Raw genomic sequence first — 25,067 nt, forward strand, 5'->3', positions numbered from 1 at the left:
AAACCTACAAACAGAAAAAACATGAATGCCGAGAAGGTATTTCGAGGAATTGAGTCCAGATTTATCCTGAAAAATATTCATATCATAGGATCTTTCTGTACCTCTGTGAAACATTTCAGTGACCAATATATAATAATTTATGGTAGTAGATATTAAACAAATATTGATAAACCAGTGTCCTCTCAGCAACCCAAGTCCTCTATTTGCCCGGTTGCTGTTTTTGCAGTTAGTATAAGAAACGTTTCAGATTCTAGTTTAAAGAAGAAATCCACCCAAAAACATTTAAATACTGCTGATGCATTGGTAGTATCAGAGTAAGGACAAAGTAGGGCTGTACAATATGAGGAAAATATGCGATATGCGATAACGTTGAATAACGCAATTACGATTTTACGTGCGATAGCCTAAATAAATAACAGATAGGCTTCTAAAGTGTACTCAGTTCTGTATTTCTGCTTCTTTCAGTATTCTGCTAAAATACAAATTGCTTGTTGAATTTAAAACAAATGAAAGCAAATCATTATTTTGTTGAACAAATTGAACACTGAATTGAATTTAAAAAAATTTAAAATCTCTGAGTGTCTATTGCGATGTGTTTATTGCGCCAGTTGATATAGCAATGACAATTAAAAAAAAAAAAAACTGTATATTGTGCAGCGCTAGGAAAAAGTCATTGTTTTGCAAGAAACAAGTAGGTAGAAAGCTTTGGCTATGAAGCCCAAAGTGAAGACTATGAATAAAAGTCAATTCCAAGTCCTAAAGCTTGGTTTTATTTGTCTGGAGCTCTGTACTGCCAAATGTACCTTTCCCTCCTGCTCAACATGTGACTCTAGTCCACAGTGTATAACATACTGTTGTTTGGTGGTTTATTCTTCTAATTATTGCAGACATTAGGCCAAACCATGACAAACATGACCCTGCCTTTACACTATTCCCAGTGCAGCTACAATGGAGGTGATTTGTCATTTCCTTCTCTGAAATAAAACATCAAGGTCAAAGCGAAAGGGCTTCTTTGTATACTGAGAATGTTGCTTGTTTAGAAACGTCATCACGGAAGAGGCAGAGAGATGAATTGCAGCGTGACAGATATTTGAACAGATGTTCAAAATGATGTACTGTTTTTGATCTGAAAGGCTTCTGAAACATGAAAATATCCAGATTTTAGATCATTTTCAGGTCAGAATTGCCTGGTGGTGCACGGCCAGGTTAGCTCAGTTGGTAGAGCGGGCGCACATATGTAAAGGTTTATTCCTCGATGCAGTAGGTCCAGGGTACGAGTCCGACCTGTGACGGTTTCCTGCATTTCTCTCCCCTTTCATATCTCAGCTGCCCTATCTATTAAAGGCAGAAATGCCCCAAATGACCCTATTAGAGCCCAACCAATAAATCATCCAGGCCCATTGGACAATACTAGCTTATTGTATAGTATATCGGTATTGGCATATGTGTCGGCCGATAAGAAACAACATATTACCTGAAAGAAATAGCAACAGCATTTTGGGGGTCGTTTGGAAACAGATCAACCATTTAAATGTTTGTCTACCAGAATTTGTTTATGTAAAAAAAAAATAATATGATAAAATAGCCTATGGTTATCTGATTTTGTAACTCTCTAATATTGATATAGGTTATCAGCCTCATGAGTATATACATAGGCTATGGCTGAATGCCAAAGATTTTAAGGGAATTCACAAGCTATAAAGTAATTAAAACCAGCCCCACCTTTACCAGCTGCAATATTAAAGTGATTTTTTTTTTTTATGCAAATAGGCCTACTTTTGTTCTTTTACTTAAGGAAATGTTGAATGCATGACTTTTATGTATAACTATAGTTCTATCCTGACTACTTTTGCTTAAGCAAAACATCTTGAGTACCTCTTTCACTATCACGTCTCCCAGTATCACAAACTAAACATGTAAGCTCAAAGAGCAACTAAACATTTTGAATCAATGGAAGACAATTCTGTGACTGCAAGAAAAGCACAGTTAAATGTCAAAAGGCAGAACATGAGACACAGATAGCGGATGTCTGCGTCCCATACACGGCAGCAAATGAAAGCAGCGGGGTCATTAGAGGGTCATTAGAGGGTCAGCAGGTAACTCACACAGTCCCAGCCACAGCCCATTTAAATCCGCGCTGTCCCTGTGACTGTGGTCATTAGGCAGGCAGGAGCCATGTTAAGCTGCACGGTAACTCTAAGTAAGCGCAGGCGCAATAACGGAGACAGCAACAGTATTCATAATAAGGTAACGTTACTTACTTTATGAAGAAACTTGCCCCTTCGTCCGTAAAACCTTCCTCCCATCCCCGAGGTAGGTCTGAAATACCAAACCGACAGACTTAGTTCGTGACACCTGAAAGTTTTCTCCCCGTCGGGCCCCAACATAAACACTGAACTTAGCGGCGAACACAAATAACACAGTAAAGTAAACACGAGCACACAGGTGAAACAGCCGCGCGGAACTAGCTTGGCTAAAGTTAGCTACCTGAGCGGATCATGTGTCCGGAGTTGACGGGTTCACCGGTGCGGGGATGGAGCCAGGTAGTGGTGCGCACCTCATCGCTGCAGCACAGACACAGAGAGGAGAAAAAAAAAACACCTGTTACACCGACGGGAAGGGGAAACCACCAGCAGACCCCGCCAACCCTCGTTAAAACGAGAGAGACGGCGCGTTAGAGCGCTCATTATCCCACTCACTTGATGAAGAAGACCCTGCCGTCCCTGCAGACACCGTAGGACCAGTGCTCAGGTAAGGTGTCCTGCCCGAGAGGCGCCGCCATGATCCGGTCTGAAGTCCTATTTCATTTCATTCCCTCTCCATGGAGTCTCCCGGGAGCTCAATGATCACCGCTAGGGCCAGCGCTGCCTTCAGGGACTCCACTCGAGCCCGTAAATCTAACCACCGCAAACTGAACTGAAAACAGGATTCTGAGCTGAAGGAGATTTAGGTTTCTAGGCTATTTTTTTTTTTTTTTTTTTTGCTGACTGCATTGGTCCTCAGTTACATTTCTGCAAATGTGGTAAATGATGACATAAAGAGGAGTTTATATTTACAGTTCCACCAGGGGCGATTCTAGGATAAGGCCCCTAATGAGAATGTGCCTTGCTAAATCCGTAATATAATCGAGCTAGCTACTGAACAACAACGTCAACTAATGTTTTTGACACTATTAACACTATTAACCTAACAAAACACAGTAATAACGACCAATTTGACACAATGTAATTAATAATGTATACTTACAATGTTTTAGCAATTTTAGTAGCTCACGTTTCAGTTTGAGTTTTAATATGCGCCATGAAATTAGCAAAAAAAATTTAACAACTTTTTTATTATTATAATTTTTACTTATGGGATTTAAACTTGAATAAGAGGTAATAAAAAGGGATGTACTGGTGGTCCACGGGGTTGACATGCTGACCATGTATTTGCAGAGTACCCAGTTCAAGTCTATCCGAAGATTGTTGCACGTCATCCCCCATCTCTCTCTTGCCTCATCTCCTGTCAGTTCTTAACTATGTAATGAAGACAAACTTGCCCACACAGTACTAATAATAAACAGTAATAGGCATAATTTAAGTAATTTTGTAAAAGGTGAGATAATGTGGGAATAGCACTGCATGAATTCACTGTCTGTGTGCACATGGAGCACATCATGTGTTGATATTCCCATGTTTGCCACCAAAACTTCACAAACTGCTCAGGTGGGAGAACAAGTTTTTCATTAATCATAGGGTTGGTGGATCCACTATCAAAATTAAAATCATCACTTGATTAAAAGTACAAAAAGCGAAGTAGACTCAATTCCATTGTCTTCTTGTCACACCTGTCTTTCTTGGCTTTGACACTGTGATTTGCAGAAGTTGGTATTTTCGAATTAGAGTTTAATGTAGAGTTTCTTCTTCCTGTTCCTTTTTTTCCATTCATGCATGTTATGAATGAATGAATGTTTTTCTAAGTACAACTGCATCTTAAAATTGAATTGATATTGTTTGAATTCCGTTTTGTTTTTACACACTGGACAAAATACAATGTATGTCTCCATCCAAGTGTAGGCTTCAGTGAATAGGCTACACATAGGTGACCCATTGCTTTAGGGATTTTTATTTATCAGGGCAAGGCAGTAACACATTATATTGAAATTCACCACTTTATCATCACATCTCTCCAACTGGGATATCATCTGAGACTTCCACCCGCCATGTCATTTTTTTTTAGGAGTTATTAAAATTAGTCATTCCTAGTTACAACATTTTTGTCAGTACTTAAAGGCATCACAACAGCCAGCCTTGAAAAGAGAGCAGAGAAGCTGCCCCTGCCAGTGTTTTTCAGTAGTTTATGGAGAGTGAATGAAAACGGTGCAGATTTTGGGCTAGTATTTAGGTGATTTAACTGGGAAGAGGCTGATTATGAGATTAAAGACTTCCTTTAACCAACAAGGAATCTCATTAAGAAAAGCTTTGATTTTAATTCCTCTACACACAAGTCAATTCTCATCCAAATCAGCCTGCATTTTGTGGACACTTTATTTAGTTGCAGCTTTAGTAGTAAGCCCATGTGTATATATACAACGCCAAAGAAGATCCAGAATAATGGGTCTCTTTTGGAACAAAGTATTATTTCACAGCACTTACTGTAACTTTTATTAGGCCTTAGTGGGTTTATAATCTAAAACTCTGGTGTCGGTTTACCCACACTGCAGTACATCACTCTTAAGATCTTCTTGGGGACCCTGATGATGCAACATGTTTACTAAAGCCCAACTGATACTGGATTATGGGCATTTCTGCCTTTAATGATAGGACAGCTCAGCCATGAAAGGGGAGAGAGGTCGGACTCGAACCCTAGACCTTCTGCATGGAGGAATAAACCTCTGTATACGTGTGCCTGCTCTGTGCAACTGAGCTAACCGGCCACGTGATGCTGGAGTTTTGAGGCCGATAATGATAAAACACTGACTACATTTTTTCTACCTAAATAACTCTTAATACAAACAATAAAAAATACTATTTATGTAAGTAAAATAAGCCTCAAAAGTATAGATGCAAACTATGAACATAAAGATGCAGAGTATGTAACACTTTTTTAGTCCATTATTTCCCAACACCTTTCTAAGACGTTTCTAATTATTGACAAAGTTCTTTTAGGATTTAGTTACTTGACTTTATAAGCAGTTTTTGGTTTATTCATGGTTCATTTATTATTGGAAACCTTTTTCTCCAAATACTGTATGTTTTATTGTACACCGGCCTGTATACAAATGACCTGTTGACCTGCTGTACGCTGACTATAAACATTTCATTAGATAATTAATTGGAAGTTTACCAATTGAACATTTTCCATATAATAGCATAATTATGGGAGTCATAACAACTGATAACGCCAATTTCATCAGGCTGATAACATTGAACATTTAAAAAAATTACAGACCTGTGAAAGAGGCATTCCAAAAAAACATTCAGGTACTGCAATCTCTCAACATATAAACCGATACTAATATGTCTGTTATAAGTCCATGTTAAACAAAATGATCAGCCTGCTGGTATGTCAGCCATGCTGTAGTGTTTGCGTGCAGCAAACATTTTATTGTTGGTTCTCCTCAGCGGCTCTGAAGGTAAATACGAGCCTCCGTCAGGTGTCAGACACAGTTTGTTCTGAGTCACTCGTCAGGAAGTCCGAGCTCATTGGAATTTGCTTTTCCCAAGTGCCTTCGCATCCAGGAGACGTGTGCTGGCGTGCTGATGACAACATCCTCCTGACATGTTTTCCATGCAGACATGTTATTTTGAAATCCACAAAATGGAACAAAAACAGTTGACCTGAGTTGTTGTTAAGTTCACAGTCGGCAGGAAATTTCCTCGCCAAAAACAGTAATTTCCAAAAGAGTGGAACACAGTGTGAAGAACACAAAGACTGTGTTGATATTCATCCCACTGTTCTTCATTTACAACTCCCTGGAGCATGGAGGTTTATTAGAAAAATAAAAGCATTCATTTTCTAACACTAAAACATGTTGAACTCCCCATTTCTTTTTCTTTTTTTTTATGATTTCCTTGTTATGTAATCATTTCTCAGTTTCAACTACAATGCTGTTTCCGGCCGGCAGGACTGCCAGATTTCCCGACAACCTTGTAATCAAGCTCAGTTTGACCATTTATCCAAAGCACCTTCTTTTTTTTAACTATTTTTCTTTTTAATTTTCAAAATAAATGACATACAGTAAAAGGGGCCATGGCGAACGAAGCATAGTTGAAACAATATGTCAATGCCCCTCAGGTCCCTTGCCCACCCGCAACCCAACCCAGATCAGGTCCAAACCAGACGGGAACAGACTACACAGACCCATGCACACAGACAAATACACACCAGTAAGGACGTACAAGGTAAAAAAATAAATAAATACAGTAAGTACATAAACACATTAAAAGAAATGCAGGAAATATCAGACCTAATGACCTCAACGCCACAAGAATTTGAGGAGAGCGACTAGGCAAGATGTGATTTCAGGTTTTTTTGGTTTTTTTTCCTCGAGACCGCAGAGGGTGGGGGGGGGTGGGAGAGGGTTTTTGTTCTTGTTCAATTTGTGTTTATCTGTTCTATGCACCACTTGACATTAGCTGGCACGTATTGTGGAATTTGTTTTGTATGTCTGTATGATAAATGGTGCTAAAAAAGAATACAAAATTTATCCCAAAAAAAAAAAAAAAGAGCGAGAAAAAAGAAGGGGCAGCTGACGTCCAGTGGAGCAGTCTAGAAGGAACTCAGTCCTCCAAGTCAGGAGATAAAGCTGAGGGAGTCAACCAAAACACCTCCTTTACCAACGCTGAGCATCATTTTTCACATCTGGTGACTTTTGTGTGCATGTGCTTCATTTCCTCTCCACCTTGTTTGGTTTCAGTTGGCAGCATGTAGTTTGGAGGCACCTCAACATCAACAAAAGAAACTCCTGGCAAGGCAGAAGGAGCTGAAGGGCGGGCAGAGTTCGACACACACAGCCTCGCCAGGGGAAGCCCAGGGGATTGTGCTACCATTTGGAATGTATTTGTGTGTAAAGATAAAGTGCTCACATAGTAGAAAGAACAATGACTTTTCCAGCCAAGTTATGAAATCACTGGCCACAGATCAGTAAATCAAAGCTAATAGTACTGCTGTGTGCGCGTGCGGGCGCGTTCAGGTGCCTGCTGTCCTAATGCTGAACTTACACACATGCTGCAGATCTGAGCAAAAAACCACTTAAAAACACACACAAAAATGCATAATGCAATTGTTATACAAAAGGCACACCCTGTGATCTAAACTTTAAGAGTAATCACTGTTGGGTGCGGTCAGAAATGCACTCTGTTGCACCTGTAACTACACCCAAGAGTGATGTCACAGGAGTACACCTGTACATCACTGCAGCCAGGTTGAGAAGTAAAAGCTATAATATGCAGTGCTTTCCTGTGTGCGGGACGTTTCTGGGTGGTAACAAAGAGTCTTTGGCCCCCCCGCGCGCGTGTGTGTGTGTGTGTAACCCCCCAGCAAATACAGTGTGTGCAGTCTCAAATTGATGCACAAGTCTAACTGACAGACCCATAGAAACGGACAGGATGAAGCTCTGCGTTCACTGCTAATTCCCGCGGAGGTGTGGTTGTGTTTATTTGTGCTTTAGGACATAACCACTGTGAAACAATATGAGGAGAGCCTTGTATTTCTCGGATTACTGCTTTGTATGGCACTCCCTCTCTTCGTTCACTCTCTAGCTCGCTCGGCAGTCAGTCTCACTGATTGTCCACTTCATTTCCTGGATGTGGTCTATCTCAATCATGTTTCATTTGTCATTTCGTGCATTGTATTGTACTGTTTTTCATCATGTTGATATTTTTATTTTACTGTAAACATGTCAGCTGTGTTTGTCCTTGTCTTCTTGTTTGTCCCTGTTTGATTCCTTCCCTTCTTGTTTCACCGATGCTACGGAAAGAAGAAACAACCACCAGGACACCTGGTATCTTCAGTTGCGTGTGTGTGTGTGTGTGTGTGTGTGTGTGTGTGTGTGTGTGTGTGTGTGTGTGTGTGTGTGTGTGTGTGTGTGTGTGTGTGTGTGTGTGTGTGTGTGTGTGTGTGTGTGTGTGTGTGGAGCTGCTTGAAGACAAATAAAAAGAGAAAGCAAACACACAAAAACAGAGACAAGGAACAGGATTCAGGAGGGAGGATTTAGTCCCCCACCCACTGCAAACACGGTGGGGCCTCTTTCTACACAGAACTAACTTAGGGACAGAAATAAAGGTCAATGTTAGATACCTGAAACATTTTCCATTTCCTGCACTACAGAGAGAATAGCCGCAAGAAAAAGGTGATAGAGCACCGAAAAGATAATAAAAAAAAACAGGCAAAATTGACATCTATGGTCAATTCCTACAATTTGACTACAGCCACTTTCCGACTGGAGGGATTTTGGCAGTTTCTAGAACATAACGTTCCTAGAACTCTTTTTTTTCTCATGTTCCGACTGGACCAATTTGGGGATTATTAAGTCCCTCTGGCCGCAGTTCCTGTAACTCTTTCAGCTCCTACTTACACACCTTACCTAACACAAACAGTTCATATTCTTCACTGTCTGTTGCAATTCGCCTACGTATGCCAACTCATAAGACAAACATCACGCATTCGACCAGCTAATTGTTAATGCTAGTTTCGTTTGCCTGTTGAGCTCTGCTCGTCTGTCTTCTTCCATCATATTAATTAGGATCATATCACGCCGGAGCCTTCGTCTTCTGTGCTTCCCCGTTAAAGTACTCCAGCCTAGTCTTTAAACGCCGCCGTTCGAACTCCGTTTATTCTTTACTGTGGCGCTAAAGTCAAGCGACGACGCTATAAAGACCGCTGCCGTGCTTGCTTCGCTCCCTTACCCCTCCCACCAGTTCCGATGGCCACTTGGCCAGTGCGAATGCAAATGGCAAAAAACTGTTTTGGGAGTAGTTAGTAGAACTGTTTAGAAGTGGACTGTTCCTATAACTACGTTCCTGTGACTGCTTGGTCGTAAAGAGGCTTATGTGATTTAGATGTGTTTTACATGAAATATCTTGCCCGTCTCATTTTAACACCAGTACGTAAGATGAGTGTGGGTGTCATGGCTTCATTTCTCAACTAATTTCTTTTATCATAAAATACATTTTTCGTTTTTGTTAAACATTGTTGTCTATGTAGCATGTTTTTGTTTTCAGGCTGATTTATAAACCAGCAAAAGTATTGCTGGTTCACTAAACGGCCCTAAACTAAACGGTTTAGGGCCAAAATACATTTCTGATCAGCTGCTGCACTACGACCCACCCAGACCTCTCAGGTGGTCTGGGACAGGTCTGCTTGCTGTCCCCAGAGTCCGAACTAAACAGGGGGAAGCAGCGTTCAGTTTTTATGCTCCACATATCTGGAACTAACTCCCCGAAAACTGCCGCAACTCTCAGTTCTTTCAAATTAAGGCTGAAGACCTTTCTTTTTGATGTTGCCTTTCTTTAAATAATTGCTCATTTCTTATACTGCACTGTAAATTTTATTCTCGTACTTTATCTGTTTTTAGTCGTTTTTAACTGCTCTTTAATGTTTTATGTAAAGCACTTTGAATTGCCCTGTTGCTGAAATGTCCTATACAAATAAAGCTGCCTTGCCTTGCTGCAAAACAAAACTTGAAGGGTGTGTAAACCTGAAATGTGTCAGTTAGCTTATCAAAACATGAATCTACTACCTGCACAAGTGTTTTAAAACATGTAAACGTTTAAAACCTATTTAATCTACTACTGATTCATCTGATCGCCAAAGCTATTATCACACAAACTCCACCCATCTGACAAGGCAAGCAGCACAAAACAATAATCATTTGAAATCATTATTTGCGTGCACCCTGTATTGTGGTTCTGCTGTGCACTGAGCAGTGTTACTGTTGAAAGCAGACTGTAAAGCGGTTTAACATTTCTGGCGACATAGCTAAAACAAGTTCATCTGTTCAAAATTCTTACCAATTTGCCACAAAGGGAAGAAATGTAAATCTTTTAATTGTTATTTGTTGGAGCACATGCAGATATATAATGCTAAACAATTGCATCATGGTGAAGGAATTCTGAAGTAATTCATGGCTAATCCAACCTGTGTTTATTTCACAATCCAACTAAGCCTTTGGCTTCAGGCCCTAAGCAAACAGAGACATCAGATAGAGAGCTAGAAGACAAATGTGCACAGAAACAATGTTATTCTTTATCTGGCAGTCTCTCCCTCCCTCTCTCTTGTTGTAATGGCTAACCAAGGGATTCAGTGAAGAGGCTGAGGGTATTTGCCCGCGTCCATATTGCATCAACATCCGTTGGCAGAGCGGCAAAAACCTCAGGTGGCAAAGAAAGAGAGAGAGGGAGACGCTTACAAACTGTACACTAGATATGCACACACACAGCTCAGGTGTACACATGTCTGGCGCTGTCCGCCCAATTGTGTCTTATGTAAATCTGAGGTGAATAACGCATGGCTCGGCTCCATACGAGAGCTTGTGACTCGTGTTAACAGCCTGCAGGCCTGACGGAGCTTCCCCCTCCCTGCTCCTAAATTTAGAAAACTAAATGTATCACCTGAGGAGACAGGCGGGCTTCAGAACCTTTGAACTCCAAACAACAGAGGGTGTAACTTTGGGTTCAACATTGTGGAGGGGGGGGGGGTGTTGAGACCTCCACTTTTGAGCAAAATATTAATTTAAAAATCAAACACTTCATTTTTTTGCATTCTGGTGAATTTTTATGCAATAATTTGTGCCTTTATTGCATCAAGTTATGGTGCAAATGTCTTTATTGCATGTAAAGAAAATTATGATAGTTTTATTTATTTTTTTGGGGGGGGGGGGCTTGTACTGGTCAGTTTTGATTATTGGTCAAAGACTCCAGCATAGGTGTAATTTACAGGGGGGAATAAGGGGGTTACAACCCCTCCAATAATCAAAACTGGGCTTTTTCTGAAGTAATTTTTTGGGGCATTTTAGGCTTTTAATTCCACAGGACAGATGAAGACATGAAAGGGGAGAGAGAGGGGGGAATGACATGCAGCAAAGGGCCGCAGGTCGGAGTCAAACCCGCGGCCGCTGCGACGAGGAGTAAACCTCCATATATGTGCGCCTATACTCTACCAACTGAGCCAACCCGGCCACTTTTCCGAAGTTTTAGTTCCTTTTTTAATGTCTTTGCCGCTTTTTTTCTGAGAGTTCTTCTCCTTTTTGGCACTTTTTTCGACGTTTTTCTCACCTTTTTCAAGGTTTTTTTGCCGTTTTTTTCCGACATTTGTCGCCTTTTAATATTTGTGTCTTCTTTTTTTTTTCGACAGTTTTTTCGAGGTTTTTGTCACTTTTTTCAATACATGCATACATGTCCCGGGACTTCTCTAGATAATTGGAGATCTCATACAAATCACTCTGCATTCATTTCTGCATTGTGTTTCACAAGTCACAAATTAGAGGCACAGATACAACACAGATTTCCGAATACAAATCACTCTGTGTTCATTTGTAAATTGCGTTTTACAAGTTGCAAATACTTATGAGACTGTTTTAGCACCATATTTTAGCACCATATTAACCCTCCCAATGTTGAACCCAAAGTTACACCCTTGGGCTCCAGACAAAGCTTGTAAGAGTGAGACACAAATATCTGTTTCACTGTCAAAATAATACACACAGAGTTTTCTGTACCTAGCTGCTTCAAGTAATCCGAAAAATAATGCTTCTTAAATAACGTCATTTTAATTCTCTTTATTTTTATTTATATGTATATTTCTATTGAGAGAGATCATTAAGTTCATCTTCAGAAAACATGAGACATTTTCTGTACGACTCTGTCTCCCTCTGGCGGACACCAGATGTCAATTCATCCTCCAGCTGGCCAAGAAACCTAAATATACAGGACTGATGGGATACTGCTTATATTTCATCTAAACATCTTGTGAAATCCAATGAAACGTCAACAACGTATGAAAAGGCAAAAGACATTGAGGAACTTTGCTGATGGACAAACTTTTAAGACATTGAATCAGATTTCAAACAAGGAAATACATAAGATATTTCTTGCTGAGTAGCAACAGAATTTTGGAAGCGCAAGAAAAGTGCAAAGGGACTGAGATTTACTGCAACTGGCAGCACACAAAGTCCACATGATCAAGTCTTTGTTTCAAGTCAGTATCGAGTCAGTTCTGCCAGCTGTTTGAGGGATTTGAGGGATCAGTTACCCCGAAATGCAAACTCTTCAAACGTTGTTTAACTTCCCTCCCCAGGTCCCCCGGCTCGCAGGGAGAACACCTTCAGATGATCATGTTTTCAGACTGGGGGAGGAAATCACAACAACAAGATTCAGTCCACGAACGGATCAGCCCCAGCTTACATCCAGGACATGGTCAAACCCTATATCCCCCATCTTCTAAGGCTAAAAAAAATCTCTTATATATATATATATATATATATATATATATATATACATACTTTTCTTGCCACTGTATGTATGTATATATATATATATATATATATATATATATATATATATATATATATATACATACAGTGGCAAGAAAAAGTATGTAAACCCTTTTGGAATTTCATGGTTTTCTGAATAAATTTGTCATAAAATGTGATCTGATCTTCATCTAAGTCAAGGGTATTGACAACCATAATGTGTCTAAAATAATAACACAACATTTTTTTTGATCTTTCATGTCTTTATTGAGAACAACCACAAAAAAAAAACTCATAGTGCTTGTGGAAAAAGTATGTGAACCCTCGAGTTAATGACCTCAAAAAAGCTAAATGGGGTCTCGTTAAGATGCTGAGTTTGGAGGTGTGGACTACAGCTACTCTGACTGATAAAAACCCCTCAAACTTTTGGAGTTATTGCTCTGCACAAGAAGAACACGCTTATGTGAGCCATGCCTCGCCAAAAAGAGCTTTCAGAGGCTCTACGATCAAGAATTGTTGATTTACATAAAGCTGGCAAGGGTTACAAAGTTATTTCAAAGACTTTAGAAATCCACCAGTTAGGCAAACAATCTACAAATGGAGACACTTTGGGACTGTTGCTACTCTACCAAGAAGTGGGCGCCCAGTCAAAATGACACCAAGAGCACAACAAAGACTCATCACTGAGGTCAAGAAACAATCCCGAATGACGGCCAAAGACTTGAAGGCATCATTGGAACTGGCTAACATCTCTGTTCATGAGTCTACAATACGTAGAACATTGAACAGGCAGCGTATCTACGGCAGGACACCACCAAGGAAACCACTGCTTACCAAAAAGAACATTGCTGCACGCCTAAAGTTTGCAAAAGAGCACATTGACACTCAGCGGATACTGGCAAAATGTTTTGTGGACTGACGAAACTAAGATTGAACTATTTGGAAATGCCACACAGCACTACATCTGCCGTAGAATCGGCACGGCATATCATCATGAAAACATCATCCCAACCGTCAAGTACGGGCCTGCTTTGCTTCATCAGGGCCTGGCCAGCTTGGAATCACTGAGGGGAAGATGAATACCCAAGTATATCGGACAATTCTTCAGGATTGATTGATTGATTGATTGATTTATTAGACAGTAACAGAAATAAATGCATAACAAGATGCCAACACAGTGACATTGTACATTTATCAGAACTGTCGAGGATAACACAAGAAAGTTACAAACTTATTTCAATTGTGGTCCTCGTTGTAGTCTGACAAAGATGTCCAGGCAAGCTACGGATAACGTGAGACTGTCTGTATGTCAGCTGAAACTGTGTAGAAGGTGATGCAACAGGACAACGACCCAAAACACCGGAGCAAGTCCACAACAGACTGGCTTCAGAAAAATAAAATCCGCCTTCTGGAGTGGCCAAGTCCGAGCCCAGACCTCAACCCAATAGAGATGATACGGATTGACTTGAAGAGGGTCATTACACATGAGACGTCCAAAGAATGTGACAGAGCTACAGCAGGTCTGCCAGGAAGAATGGGCTAAGAATCCTCCTCAACGATGTGCAGGTCTGATCCACAGCTACAGGAAGCGCCTGGTTGAGGTTACTGCTGCCAAGGGGGTGGGGGGGGGTCAACCAGTTAATTCTAAGGGTTCACATACTTTTTCCACTGCCATTTTCAATGTTGAATGAGTTTTTGTTTGTGTTATTTTAGACACATTATGGTTGTCAATACCCTTGACTGAGATGAAGATCAGATCCCATTTTATGACATTTATTCAGAAAACAATGAAATTCCAAAAAGTAAGAGTGTTCACCCCATGTTGGCTGAGTCCTGCAGCGGCGTGGGTTCGAATCCGACCTGCTGCCCTTTGCTGTGTGTCGTCCCCCGTCTCTCTCCCCCTTTCCAGTCTATCCACTGTCACTATACATTAAAGGCAAAAGCCCCCAAAAAAATAATCCTAAAAAAAAAAGAAATTCCAAAAGGTTCACATACTTTTTCTTGCCACTGTATGTGTGTGTGTGTGTGTGTGTGTGTGTGTGTGTGTGTGTGTGTATATATATATATATATATATATTATATGTATGTATTATATATATATATATATATATATATATATATATATATATATAATATAATTTTTTTTTTCTTGTAGTTTTGCTTATTTAAAGCTAATGTACTTGCACTTAGGCTACTACTTGTTAGAGTTCGCAGCTTCGAATCATTTAATTGGAAGTCGCTTTGGATAAAAGCGTCAGCTAAATGACATGTCATGTAATGTAATGTGACAGGCGACGTCCCTTACGTTCTAAAACCAGCCTCTGGAGACTTGACCAGCTGAAAGTCTAGACCCCAAATATGACCCTACTTTTTCAGACGTATTTCCAGGGGGGGGGGGAAACGTCTTATATTCGGACCAATATGGTAGCCTAACACCCTTTATTTGGCCGTGATGTCGTCCGTTTTACCACATGAGGGCAGCAGAGTCCCACAGTTCAGTGGCTAGACAGTTTTGTTATTACTTGTCTGAGATACAGATGAGATATGATGTCCAAATATGGTCCTCTGGGTGTGGAAGGAAGCCCCAAACACTTCAAATACACTGTTACAGTAAATGGTATTTTGATGCCATGGTAACCGCAGGGAGATTCTAACTGCATTCCCAACACATGTCGTAAAACTATTTCTATTATTTCTGATTCATCTGCTTTATCACTGTTCCAAATGAACATTTCACTAAAGCATGGAACTACGTTCTGTTCTTGATTGTAATCAGTGGTGGAAAGTAACTGTTAAGTACACTTACTCAAGTACTGTGCAATTGAGAACATTTTTTATACTTTATACTTCTGCTCTAATACATTTTGGAAACCTATATTGTACTTTTTTATACGTCACTACTTTGCATGTTAAAAATAATAAATACCTAGAGATTGGCATGGTTTTATTTCAGTTAGCCTAATAGCTGGTTTGATTTGCATTGAGAGGTGATCTTATGGAAAGTACCCCATGCCAATCTCTAGGTATGGTGAAGGCTATGTGATGATGTGGGGGGGGGGGGGCTATTTTAATTCCAAAGGCCAAGGGAACTTTATCAGGATGCATAGTATCCTGGATCCATGAAATAACTGGCCTTTAAAAATACAAATCTGCCTTCCTCTATGGGAATTTAACATAGCGGTGTGTATACTTATGCCTCCTGTATTTTAAGGAAAAAGATTTATTTATTTACGACACATTATTCATTCACAAAGAAAACTGGTGTCATTAAAGGTTGGATTTTTCCTAATTTTTTTAATTAAGGCATTAAGATCAATTTCCAAAAGATGGTTTTTTATTCCTCTTTTTTGTCAACTTTAGCATGGGTGTGTAAAGTTATGCAAGCCACTGTAACTGTGCAAAATGTTTTATTTATTCACTGCTGCTACTTAGAATTCACACTGTACTTATGTTGTATTACATGTTGACACTGCACTACAGCAGAATTTGTACAATCCATTTGAAACAATCTTTTTAACCTAATCTTATTTGTGACCTAATCTCACTTTGCTTCTACGTAACGTTTTTATTCCTTTCTTACTGCAGCTATGTTACTTTATACACTTATTGACTTGCTCTTTTCTTAATCTTATACACCTTGCATTTGACTGTGAGAAACTGCAACTAAATCATTTCCCTGAGGGGATCAATAAAGCATTCTGATTCTGATTAATGCATCAACAATGATAATCAAATAATATAATATATATTATTCTGAAATGGGTACTCATTCTGCATAATGAGTACTTGTACTTATAGTACTTTAAGTATATGTTGATGCTAATACTTTTGTAGTTTTACTTAAGTAACATTTTAAAGCAGAACTTTTACTTTTACTTGTATTACAGTATTTCTACAGAGTAAAAAGATCGGAGTACTTTCTCCCACCACTGCTTGTAAGGCTAATAACGTTGTTTTTTTTAAGAACATGTAAAGGCAGTTATTTCTTTTAACATATCAACTGTTTACATTTTAGACGGTGTCACCCTTTGCTTGAATATCAATTAGAATATAATCATTTGAACTCTAATGCAAATGCCTTTTTCTTGCTGTCACTGCCCTCGGTGAGTAACCATTGTGTCTGTGTTGGGTCACGTACCAGAGAGGAAAGGCGTGTCCCCCACTGGCTCAAAGGAAACACTACACACACACACACACACACACTGGCAAAAATACAGCGAGCAGTAAGCGCACGGTGTTCAGCCCGTCTGCCTGTTGGTCAGACAGCTAATCCTCATGAGCGGATGTTGAAATAGATATACGTGTTTACCACATGTGTGTTTGTCACACACTATTCACACGGTCTATTTCATAATCACTGGTATGAGCTGCATAAATGGGGGCATTAACGGTGTTCGGAATGATAGGGATTATTCTCTGAATTGTTGTTTTCATTCATTCTCTTGAAGTGAATCATTCCCTAATTTTTTGCTGAGGGCTTCTGGAGCCCCTTGAAGGCTCCACAAGGGACCCTAAAGTCCACTTTGTTAATCACTGAGCCAGACTATGTGAGTCTAAGTGAAAGCATGAATCCCCTGTGGATCCTTAAACCTTAAAGGTACATAAGCACATAAGTGCTTAAGTCACAAAGAGAATATATAAATGAACAGAACTACACAATTAAAAGACAGATGAGGTAGTATCAGGTAGTTATTCCTGGTATTTTGTACATAAAGTGAACTGTACAATAAACGGGAAGATTAGCTCTGCTGCCTTTTGCATTTCATACAGTCTGTCTGTATGACTTGGTGTCAGACACAATAGCTGGTGGTAGATTGCATCATCAGCTAATTGTGACCCAGGAGATACCCTCTCTGGCAGGCGAGTGAGAGGGGCAACCACGCGTGTGTGTGTGTGGGGGGGGGGGGGGGGGGTGTGTGTGTGTGTGTGTGTGTGTGTGTGTGTGTGTGTGTGTGTGTGTGTGTGTGTGTGTGTGTACACGCGCTACTGAAAACCCACTGCCTCTGCTGCTGCTGCTGCTGCTGATTCTTCCGCTGCTGCAATCACCTGCAATCCTTTCAACGCCTCGCCACTCCTGCCGGTTGCCTGGAGACGGGGTCGCCTAGGCCACAGAGCTAGTGATACTGGGAGAGGATGAGGAGGAGAAGGATGGAGACAAAGATGCGAAGAGAGGAGTGGTTTCGTGAAAAAAAGGAGAAGGGAAGGGAAAGTGGGAGCTACAATGTGACACATCACCCAGCGACTGGGAATCAAACGGTCAGTCACTTCTGACGGACATTACGCAACTTGCTGCAGTGCCCTTGAGCAGGACGCTGCAACCCTCAGCCAACTCTGGATAAAAGCAGGCTAAATCGGCTTAATCAGAAACAGGGCTGCCAGCTAGGCAACACACACGCAACCACCCATCACCCTTGTCCTCACAAACCAAGGAAAATCAAACATTAGAATTAGTTTTTCACATCTCAGCTCACAGCTAATGTCATCAGGTCAGCTCGAAAAAGCCCCAGGAACAAAGGCACAGCATCTAGAAAATGTACACTCTTAACACAAATGTTTCCCCAGGCTTGTATTGTGGGAAGCCCATGTTTTGATGGCTGTAAATAACTAAGGATGCAAAATAAAGCTCTGAAAAGCATCAGTAGTGAGAGAACTTCTTCCGTTTCCTAACAAATAAGAGGGTTTGATACAATTTAGTTTAACTCAAAGTCCACTTACTAGCTTGTAGTCCTGGAAAAAGCTAGTAAAATTAGCCCAAACACACAAATCACATATTTACCTTAAAGTATTTTACAAACTGTACAGCATAAGACATTTTAATATTCTGGACTGGACTTGGAGCTGAATGGTTGGTTGAGTGTCTGGTGAGATGTCATTTTTCTTTTTTTGTTGCTTCATACCAGAACAGAGATCTTCAATTAAAAGGTTTCCTAAAGCGACATGCTCCAGTGTTTCCACATACAGTAGAGCCTCCATGATGTCCGAGATGTTTAAAATACTTCAGGTAATGTATATTAAAACATAACCAAACTCTTTTCACATTTTAATTTTCTTTAAGGGATCTTTGAGGGTTCGATTTAGAACCACTAAACTCAACAAAGAACCCTTTATTTTTCTGTGTGCAAGAGCAGCATGAGATACATTCTACACACACACACACACACACACACACACACACACACACACACACACACACACACACACACACACACACACACACACACACACACACACGGTAGATAGGGCTAGGGGATAACATCAGCAAATGACCCACCTCTTGGTTGACACAGCAACAATGTCAGAAATTGCTCACCTTTGCACCATGCTCCGTGTGTGTGTGTGTGTGTGTGTGTGTGTGTGTGTGTGTGTGTGTGTGTGTGTGTGGTCGGGTGGGGAGAGTGTTGAAGAACTGCTAATTGATTTCATCCCTCTGGAAAGTCATTTCATCATACTTGGTGTTTTTAACCCTTGTCTTACGACAGCCTTACAGCAGTTAGGCTGCACCGAGACACGCACAGCCCTCTGGGAAATTATAAGCTCCTGAGTGTGTGTGTGTGTAGAGAGGAGAGAGAGAGAGAAAGAGAGCGAGAGAGACACAAGTTACATGTGAAAGAGGCAGGGATGAGTGAGGAAAGATTTAGCAAAACACGTGTATTTTCAATTATTTCTACATACTGTTACAGACATTTAACTGAATCCTAAATATATGAGAGACATAAGAGGAAGCAAAAATGTATCAGACTGCATACATACTGTAAAACCCAGTGCACTTTTTTATTTTTATTTTTTGCAGATCCATACATTTAGGTTAAAACTGGGCAACATTGTGTAGAAGAGTGCAGAGAACTCTTCTTGGAGCTGTTGTTTTAACAGTATCAACGACTACATTTCAGCATCAAGCAAGTCCAAACTACAGGCTGAGACACGGCAATTCTGTTGAAATAATGAAAACAGACAAAACTTCCACTTTAAAGTCCAACGTTGGACATTTTTTTTAAATGTATCGTCTTTAATTTGAAGGACGGAAGGTACAGCACTAACAAAGGAAACCAGGTTATGCAGTGACCCAGGTCTCACCCTAGGTGGATGTCAGACACAAGGTGTAGCTTCACAGGGTGCAGTGGAAACCTCGCACCCAGACTGACGGAGCACACCGCGTGTGGCAAAACTAGGTGAGAGGTTAAACTGGTGTGTTTGACCGTGAGGCTGAAGGTGCTGTCCTGGAACGTGCTGCTCACGCGATCAAATCTCCTGACTCGGTTTTTAAGAACGTTGTGTTTAGCTTTTCTGCAGCATGTTTCTGCTGAGACAGCAGACAGCAGAGTGTTGTTGTTGCGACTGTGCTGTGCAGCATTTTTAAAAGAATCAATGATACACACTCAACTTTTTCGCAACATTTGTAGATGTGATTTTCTTTTCTTTTTTTAAACATTTGAACTGATTTTATCTCACAATTTCAGCCTTTTGTAAAGGACATTTTGTCAAGTATGTGTCCTTACAAAAGGCTGCGACAGCTGATACGAGCACTATTGCACACCCCAGCCAACTGAGAATTTGTGTGCGTGTTGTTTGCATATTTCTGGGAACTTGTGTACTCTCTCCACTTCCCCGTTACACCCAAGGCAGAAAACGGCAGAGGGACTAGTCATTCCAAGTACATGCACAACCGTGGCGTCTGTGTGTTGTTTGCTTTTAGTTAAGTAGAATAAATAAAAGTTGCATCTCGCCTCTTTGTCAAACCTCGAGCCGCATTGTGAAACAGAGAACAATATAACATACAGTGTAACAAATTTTATTGATCTGGCAAAGCACCTAATAAGAAATTTGCTACAGACAATTTGTTTTGGGACATCTTTCTGTCTACATGACGTTACCATGAAGAGCTGAGTCCAGTCACATAGGACAAAGTATTTGAATCTTTCCGGTCAATATAATAATAAAGATATCCATCTCCACACTCGGTGCTAAAAGGCTGCTATTATGTGCCACCAAATAAGAAAACACAAGACAAAACTTAAATATCAAAAACTTAAATATTTGAACACTACAAAAGACAAGAATTGCACCAAAACATCATATCTATACATCATGCTTAAACAAAAATCTTTTCCAAACACTTTGTACTGTAAAGCTCTGCTTTCTTACGATATCATCATTATCTACTTTTAACTTCTAGATTCACCACTGGTTTTTTTTTCACACATATAAAAACACAGTTAAAACCAAAAGTACAAAATAAAAAAAACAAGCTCCATAGGGCATAAATAAGTTACATTACTAGGTCAGTATATAAGGCATACAAAAACAACATTCCACACGTTAATGCTGAGCTTAATAGGAGAAAGTGTCAGTCAGTGCAACAGTCACAAAATGTATAAAACCTTTTGAGGTACAAGGTTGTTCAACTTGACACTGAACATTAAGGTTGGCCCAACATCCAATTTCTAATTGGCCTAAAATCAAAATCACTGTTGCATTGCAACCAATCACAAGTTCTCATCCGAAAAGGAAATAAAACATTCAGTGTTCAGGACTGTTATTTATTTCAAGGCACCGTCCAGATACGCCCGGATCTTCTCTCGGTGGGGCTGGGTGAAGCAGTAGCCGATGGCCTGCTCCGTTTCCTGGACCCGCCTCCGGAAGCGGTCCCGGTCTCGTGCCATTTCTTCCCAGTGTCCTTTACGAGACGCCTGGCGAGCAAACGGCCAGGTCCGCATGACATGGACTTGGACCAGAGGAGAAAATTGCACCTGAAGGCCAGAAGAAATCAAGACAAAAATGTAATAAACAGTGATGGTCATGTGATGTTTATGTGTGCATGTTGTGGGTTTATAACCTGCTACTGATGTTAAGTCATTTTAAGGTCTTTATTCTCAACAATTACAAAGAAGCAGTCGTTGGCAAAGAAAATCTTAGGCCTCAGGCACCCTTCAACAAGACTCATTAAACATCTATAAAAAGAAAAATTATTATATTATTACCACTCAGAGATACGTTTTATGTGGATCAAAACCTAATATATACATATTAGTTATGAAGTTTCCTAGCACTGACTGACTAAGAATAAGACTATGGTTTATTTTTTGAGTCTGATAAAACAGGGTATTAGTTGGCAAGATATTTCAAAGCGAGCAATACTGCTGCAACTTCACATTCAGTCCAACGTGGAAGTTGAACTCTCTAATGACTCGCTCGAGTCAGATGCCTGGCTTAGTCATGACGACCAGCGGCCGTTGCTAACCGACAACAAACAACAGCACAGCTTAACACACCGTGCAGCGCAGTATGTGTCAGCTGAGGCAGGAGTTAACCGTATCTTAGCACAAGAGATTACAACAGTCAGCAGAAGATTAAAAAAAAAAATCATGTAAACTTCAAATAAAGGATCAGTAGGGTTCGGTGTCTTGGGTTAATGAAACTGATTAGAAAGAAGTCTCAGCTACCTAAAGACATCGACTTCAAACGTGTTTTTTTTGTTTTTTTTACACTGGCTATATTACTACCAATTTAAGCTGTTCAGTCCACAGTGGAACAGCTGCGTTTATCTAACCTTTCATCTAGATATATCAAAGCCATTTTAATGCTCTGTTGTATTTACAGGGTAGACTATTTTTAATTCAAATCCCACATGGGGTTCTTCTCAATCTAATTATAAAATTTAATAAAATTTTTTTAGATAATGACCTTTTTTCTGGTAACTTTAAAAAATTTGGAACTTTAAAAAACCCTTTTCTGGGGGCGGCCCCCCCCCCTTTTTTTCCTCCCCCCCGGCGGGGCGGGGGGCGCACCGCCCCTCCCCAGCCCCGGGGGGGGGGGCGCCCCCCCCCCCGCGGGGGGGGGGGGTTTTTTTCTCCTGGCCTTGCTTTTTTTTTTTTCCTCTCCCCGGTGGTTTGCGTGGGGTCCCCCCCCCCTCCCCCCCCCCCTTTTTTTTTTGGGGGGGGGGTTTTTTTTTCCCCCCCCCCCCCGGGGGGGGCGGGCGCTCTCCTGGTTTTTTTTTTTGTTTTTTTTTTTTCCTTTTACATTTCTTTGCCTTAGTGGGTGGCTTTTTTGTGTGGTGGACATCAAGGGGATCTGGATCTTCACCCAACTGCGGTGTTGTTGTTGTTGTTGTTGTTGTTGGGGAGCTGAGGAGGCAGGCCTGGAAGTTTAGAGGGTGGTACGGGTCGTCCTTTGGGCAGAGAGATTTCCACAGCTGTTCTTCTTCGTCATCCTCAGATGAAGGAGGAAAGCTGCTCTCCTTCTCCTCCGTGTCTGTGTCAGACTTGGAGGAAGGTGGCGGAAGTGAGGCTTGTTGTTTCGAGACCGTGGGGGTGGTTTGAGGTGAGGAGGTGCTGCTGAATGTGCACGCAGTGAAGCACATGGGATTGTAGGGGTCTTGGGGACTGCTGAAGAACTCCAAGAGCCTCTCGCTCTCCTCGTCGATGTCGGGGCTCGAACTGTCCGAACTGGCCCAGCTGCTCCAACTGCTCTCGCTGTCAGATCGACTGACCCAGATGTTCAGGCCTTGAGGCCCCAACATCTCCTCGCTGGCCTTGCTCGCTGACACGAGGCCAGCGTCACTGTCCATCCCTTTGTCTTTACTTTTCCCCATGATGGTGTTTGTTGAAATGCATGCAGAGAAAAAGAAGGGGTTGTAAGGATCACTAGATTTTGACAGAGACTCCCAAAGCGCCTTACCTTCCTCACTGTCAAATTCGACTATGTTCTGGTCTTCTTCGCTACTCCAGTGAAAACCTTTCTCCTCTTCTGAATTTTCCTGTTTAAAGACTTTCTCACTACTTCTATGGCAGCTGTCGTTGGAGCTGGAGCTGTCGCTGCTCGATACAAAGATGTTCCAGTCGCCAGGGAAGCCCATTTTCCAAGTGGATTGATGTCCTAGAAAGATGCCGTCTTCTTTGCCAGACACGAAATCATCCACCAGTCCGCAGCACAGGTCGTCGGCACGTAGAGTGGACAGCAGGGCCTCGGCGGTGGATTTCCCAGCGAAGGAGTCGCCCACGTCAGTACAGAAGTTAGAGAGGGGATTTGAGCCTCCAACTATCACTCCGTTGTCGCCGTCAAACAACGAAGAGAACAGGAAGGATTCGGTTGGGTTTGCTGCCGTGGTCATGTGCTGGATGTGTTGACCGGTCTCGTCGGTGATTCTCACGTGAACCTCAAACCTGAACATCTGGAAAACTGGAAAATCAGGAGAAAAATGTTAGTGGATTTAAAGTCAATTCAAGAGAATGGTTTAAGTTACACTATGATCTTCTTTTAGGTCATCATGACATGGACTATTAAAAACAAACTATTAAAAATAAAATAAAAATGATTTTGCTTCTTTGTTTTATGCTTTCAAAAAATGCCCTTGATTAAAGACCATATAAGAATACAACCACTATATGGCTGGATAGATGCAGATTTTAATTTTACCCAAACCCAAGTTGACTTTGATATGTATACATAACAGTATCCATTGCTGTAATCAGAAGTACATCTGGTTATGCCATTTTGTCAGAGATGGCACGAATCCATGTAATGAAATTTGACATGATACTTGCTTTGACCAGATAATTCTGACAGCAGAACTGTGCTTCACGATTTATACCATAACAAATCATACAGTATATAATTCACTATGGAGTACCAGGGACTTTACAGGGAGCATTAATGTATTAGAATGGGAAGTACAATAACGTTAACTGGATGGATTAGGACGTAAACAAACTCACGTATCAAAAAAATAGATAACTGGGACCAACAAACCCCTAATATGACTGGTAATATTAAGACATTCAAGGGTTCTTAATGTTATGGTGGATTCGTATTGTGAATGTTCGTTAGCGTTATACGGTTAACGATACTTTCACAAAGGGGAGTATCGACTGTAAACCAGTCACAACGGTCACAACACAAATGAGTGGCGTTAAAAGCAAATAAACTATATCAGACCAACAACATACATTTTAATTTGACTTTTTTTCTTACCTGACATGAAGGTGTAGTATATGACTTGAACCAGCAGCCGAAGCTGTTCCCAAAGTACGGTGAGCATCTGTTTAGTCCAAGGCAGAAGCGCCATCCCTCCGCTACCGAACCTCTCCATCGCCGTCCGTTCAGAAACCTTCTCGGGACCTACGACCGTCGACATTTTTTTTTCTTCAATTTGGATTACAATCCTCACGTATTCTGGTATTCCTCGTCAAAAACCAACAGATTTCGCGTATTTGTCAGTGACAGATATGCGTCGATGTGCTGTCGCTTCATTTTCCGGCAAGTAGGTGCCATATTTTGATCTCCTTCGTCAAATAATCTCATATATTTTCTCCATGTTTGTCTGCTGTGTTCGTTGTTGAAGAGGTGAATGTCTCGAGATTGCAACACCATTCCTTTTAAGGTAAGAAGGCGTTAAGTCAAGCGAAGCTGTGATTGGACAAGGTAGTTGTCACTCGTCAAACCCCACGCCCCTCACGTAACAAAACCTCCTTCGGGTCACGTAACGCATGACGCATGGAAACTGCCCGTAATTTCCACCACCACCAGGAAAACCCTTTTTATAGCAGCTCACATTAGTTTAATAAAAATTACATGAAAGCGAAATTAGGGAATTTAAAATGGTAGAAAGTTCTCAAAG

The 25,067-nt window shown here is 40.9% G+C and overlaps 2 protein-coding genes across 2 annotated transcripts in view; both read right to left on the minus strand.

The window, feature by feature from the left end:
- Window positions 1-2,846, minus strand: part of LOC120563773 (pleckstrin homology domain-containing family A member 7-like) — a 155,569-nt gene extending 152,723 nt beyond the window's left edge. The window contains exons 1-3 of the mRNA XM_039808177.1: window positions 2,700-2,846; window positions 2,488-2,564; window positions 2,262-2,319 (exon numbers count right to left, since the gene is read on the minus strand). Coding sequence (XP_039664111.1) covers window positions 2,262-2,319; window positions 2,488-2,564; window positions 2,700-2,782 — 218 coding nt within the window. The 5' untranslated portion in view covers window positions 2,783-2,846. The remainder of the gene's footprint in view (window positions 1-2,261; window positions 2,320-2,487; window positions 2,565-2,699) is intronic.
- Window positions 2,847-20,227: 17,381 nt separating this feature from the next.
- ppp1r15b (protein phosphatase 1, regulatory subunit 15B) lies at window positions 20,228-24,822 on the minus strand. The gene is made up of 4 exons (XM_039808901.1): window positions 24,422-24,822; window positions 22,283-23,629; window positions 22,136-22,149; window positions 20,228-21,201 (listed from the first exon to the last, which is right to left on the minus strand). The coding sequence occupies exons 1-4, from the start codon at window positions 24,582-24,584 to the stop codon at window positions 20,992-20,994; spliced, it is 1,734 nt and encodes a 577-aa protein (XP_039664835.1). The 5' UTR covers window positions 24,585-24,822; the 3' UTR covers window positions 20,228-20,991.
- Between the last annotated feature and the right edge of the window lie 245 nt (window positions 24,823-25,067).

The sequence above is a fragment of the Perca fluviatilis genome, chromosome 8 (assembly GCF_010015445.1).
Source record: "Perca fluviatilis chromosome 8, GENO_Pfluv_1.0, whole genome shotgun sequence".
Lineage (NCBI taxonomy): Eukaryota > Metazoa > Chordata > Actinopteri > Perciformes > Percidae > Perca > Perca fluviatilis.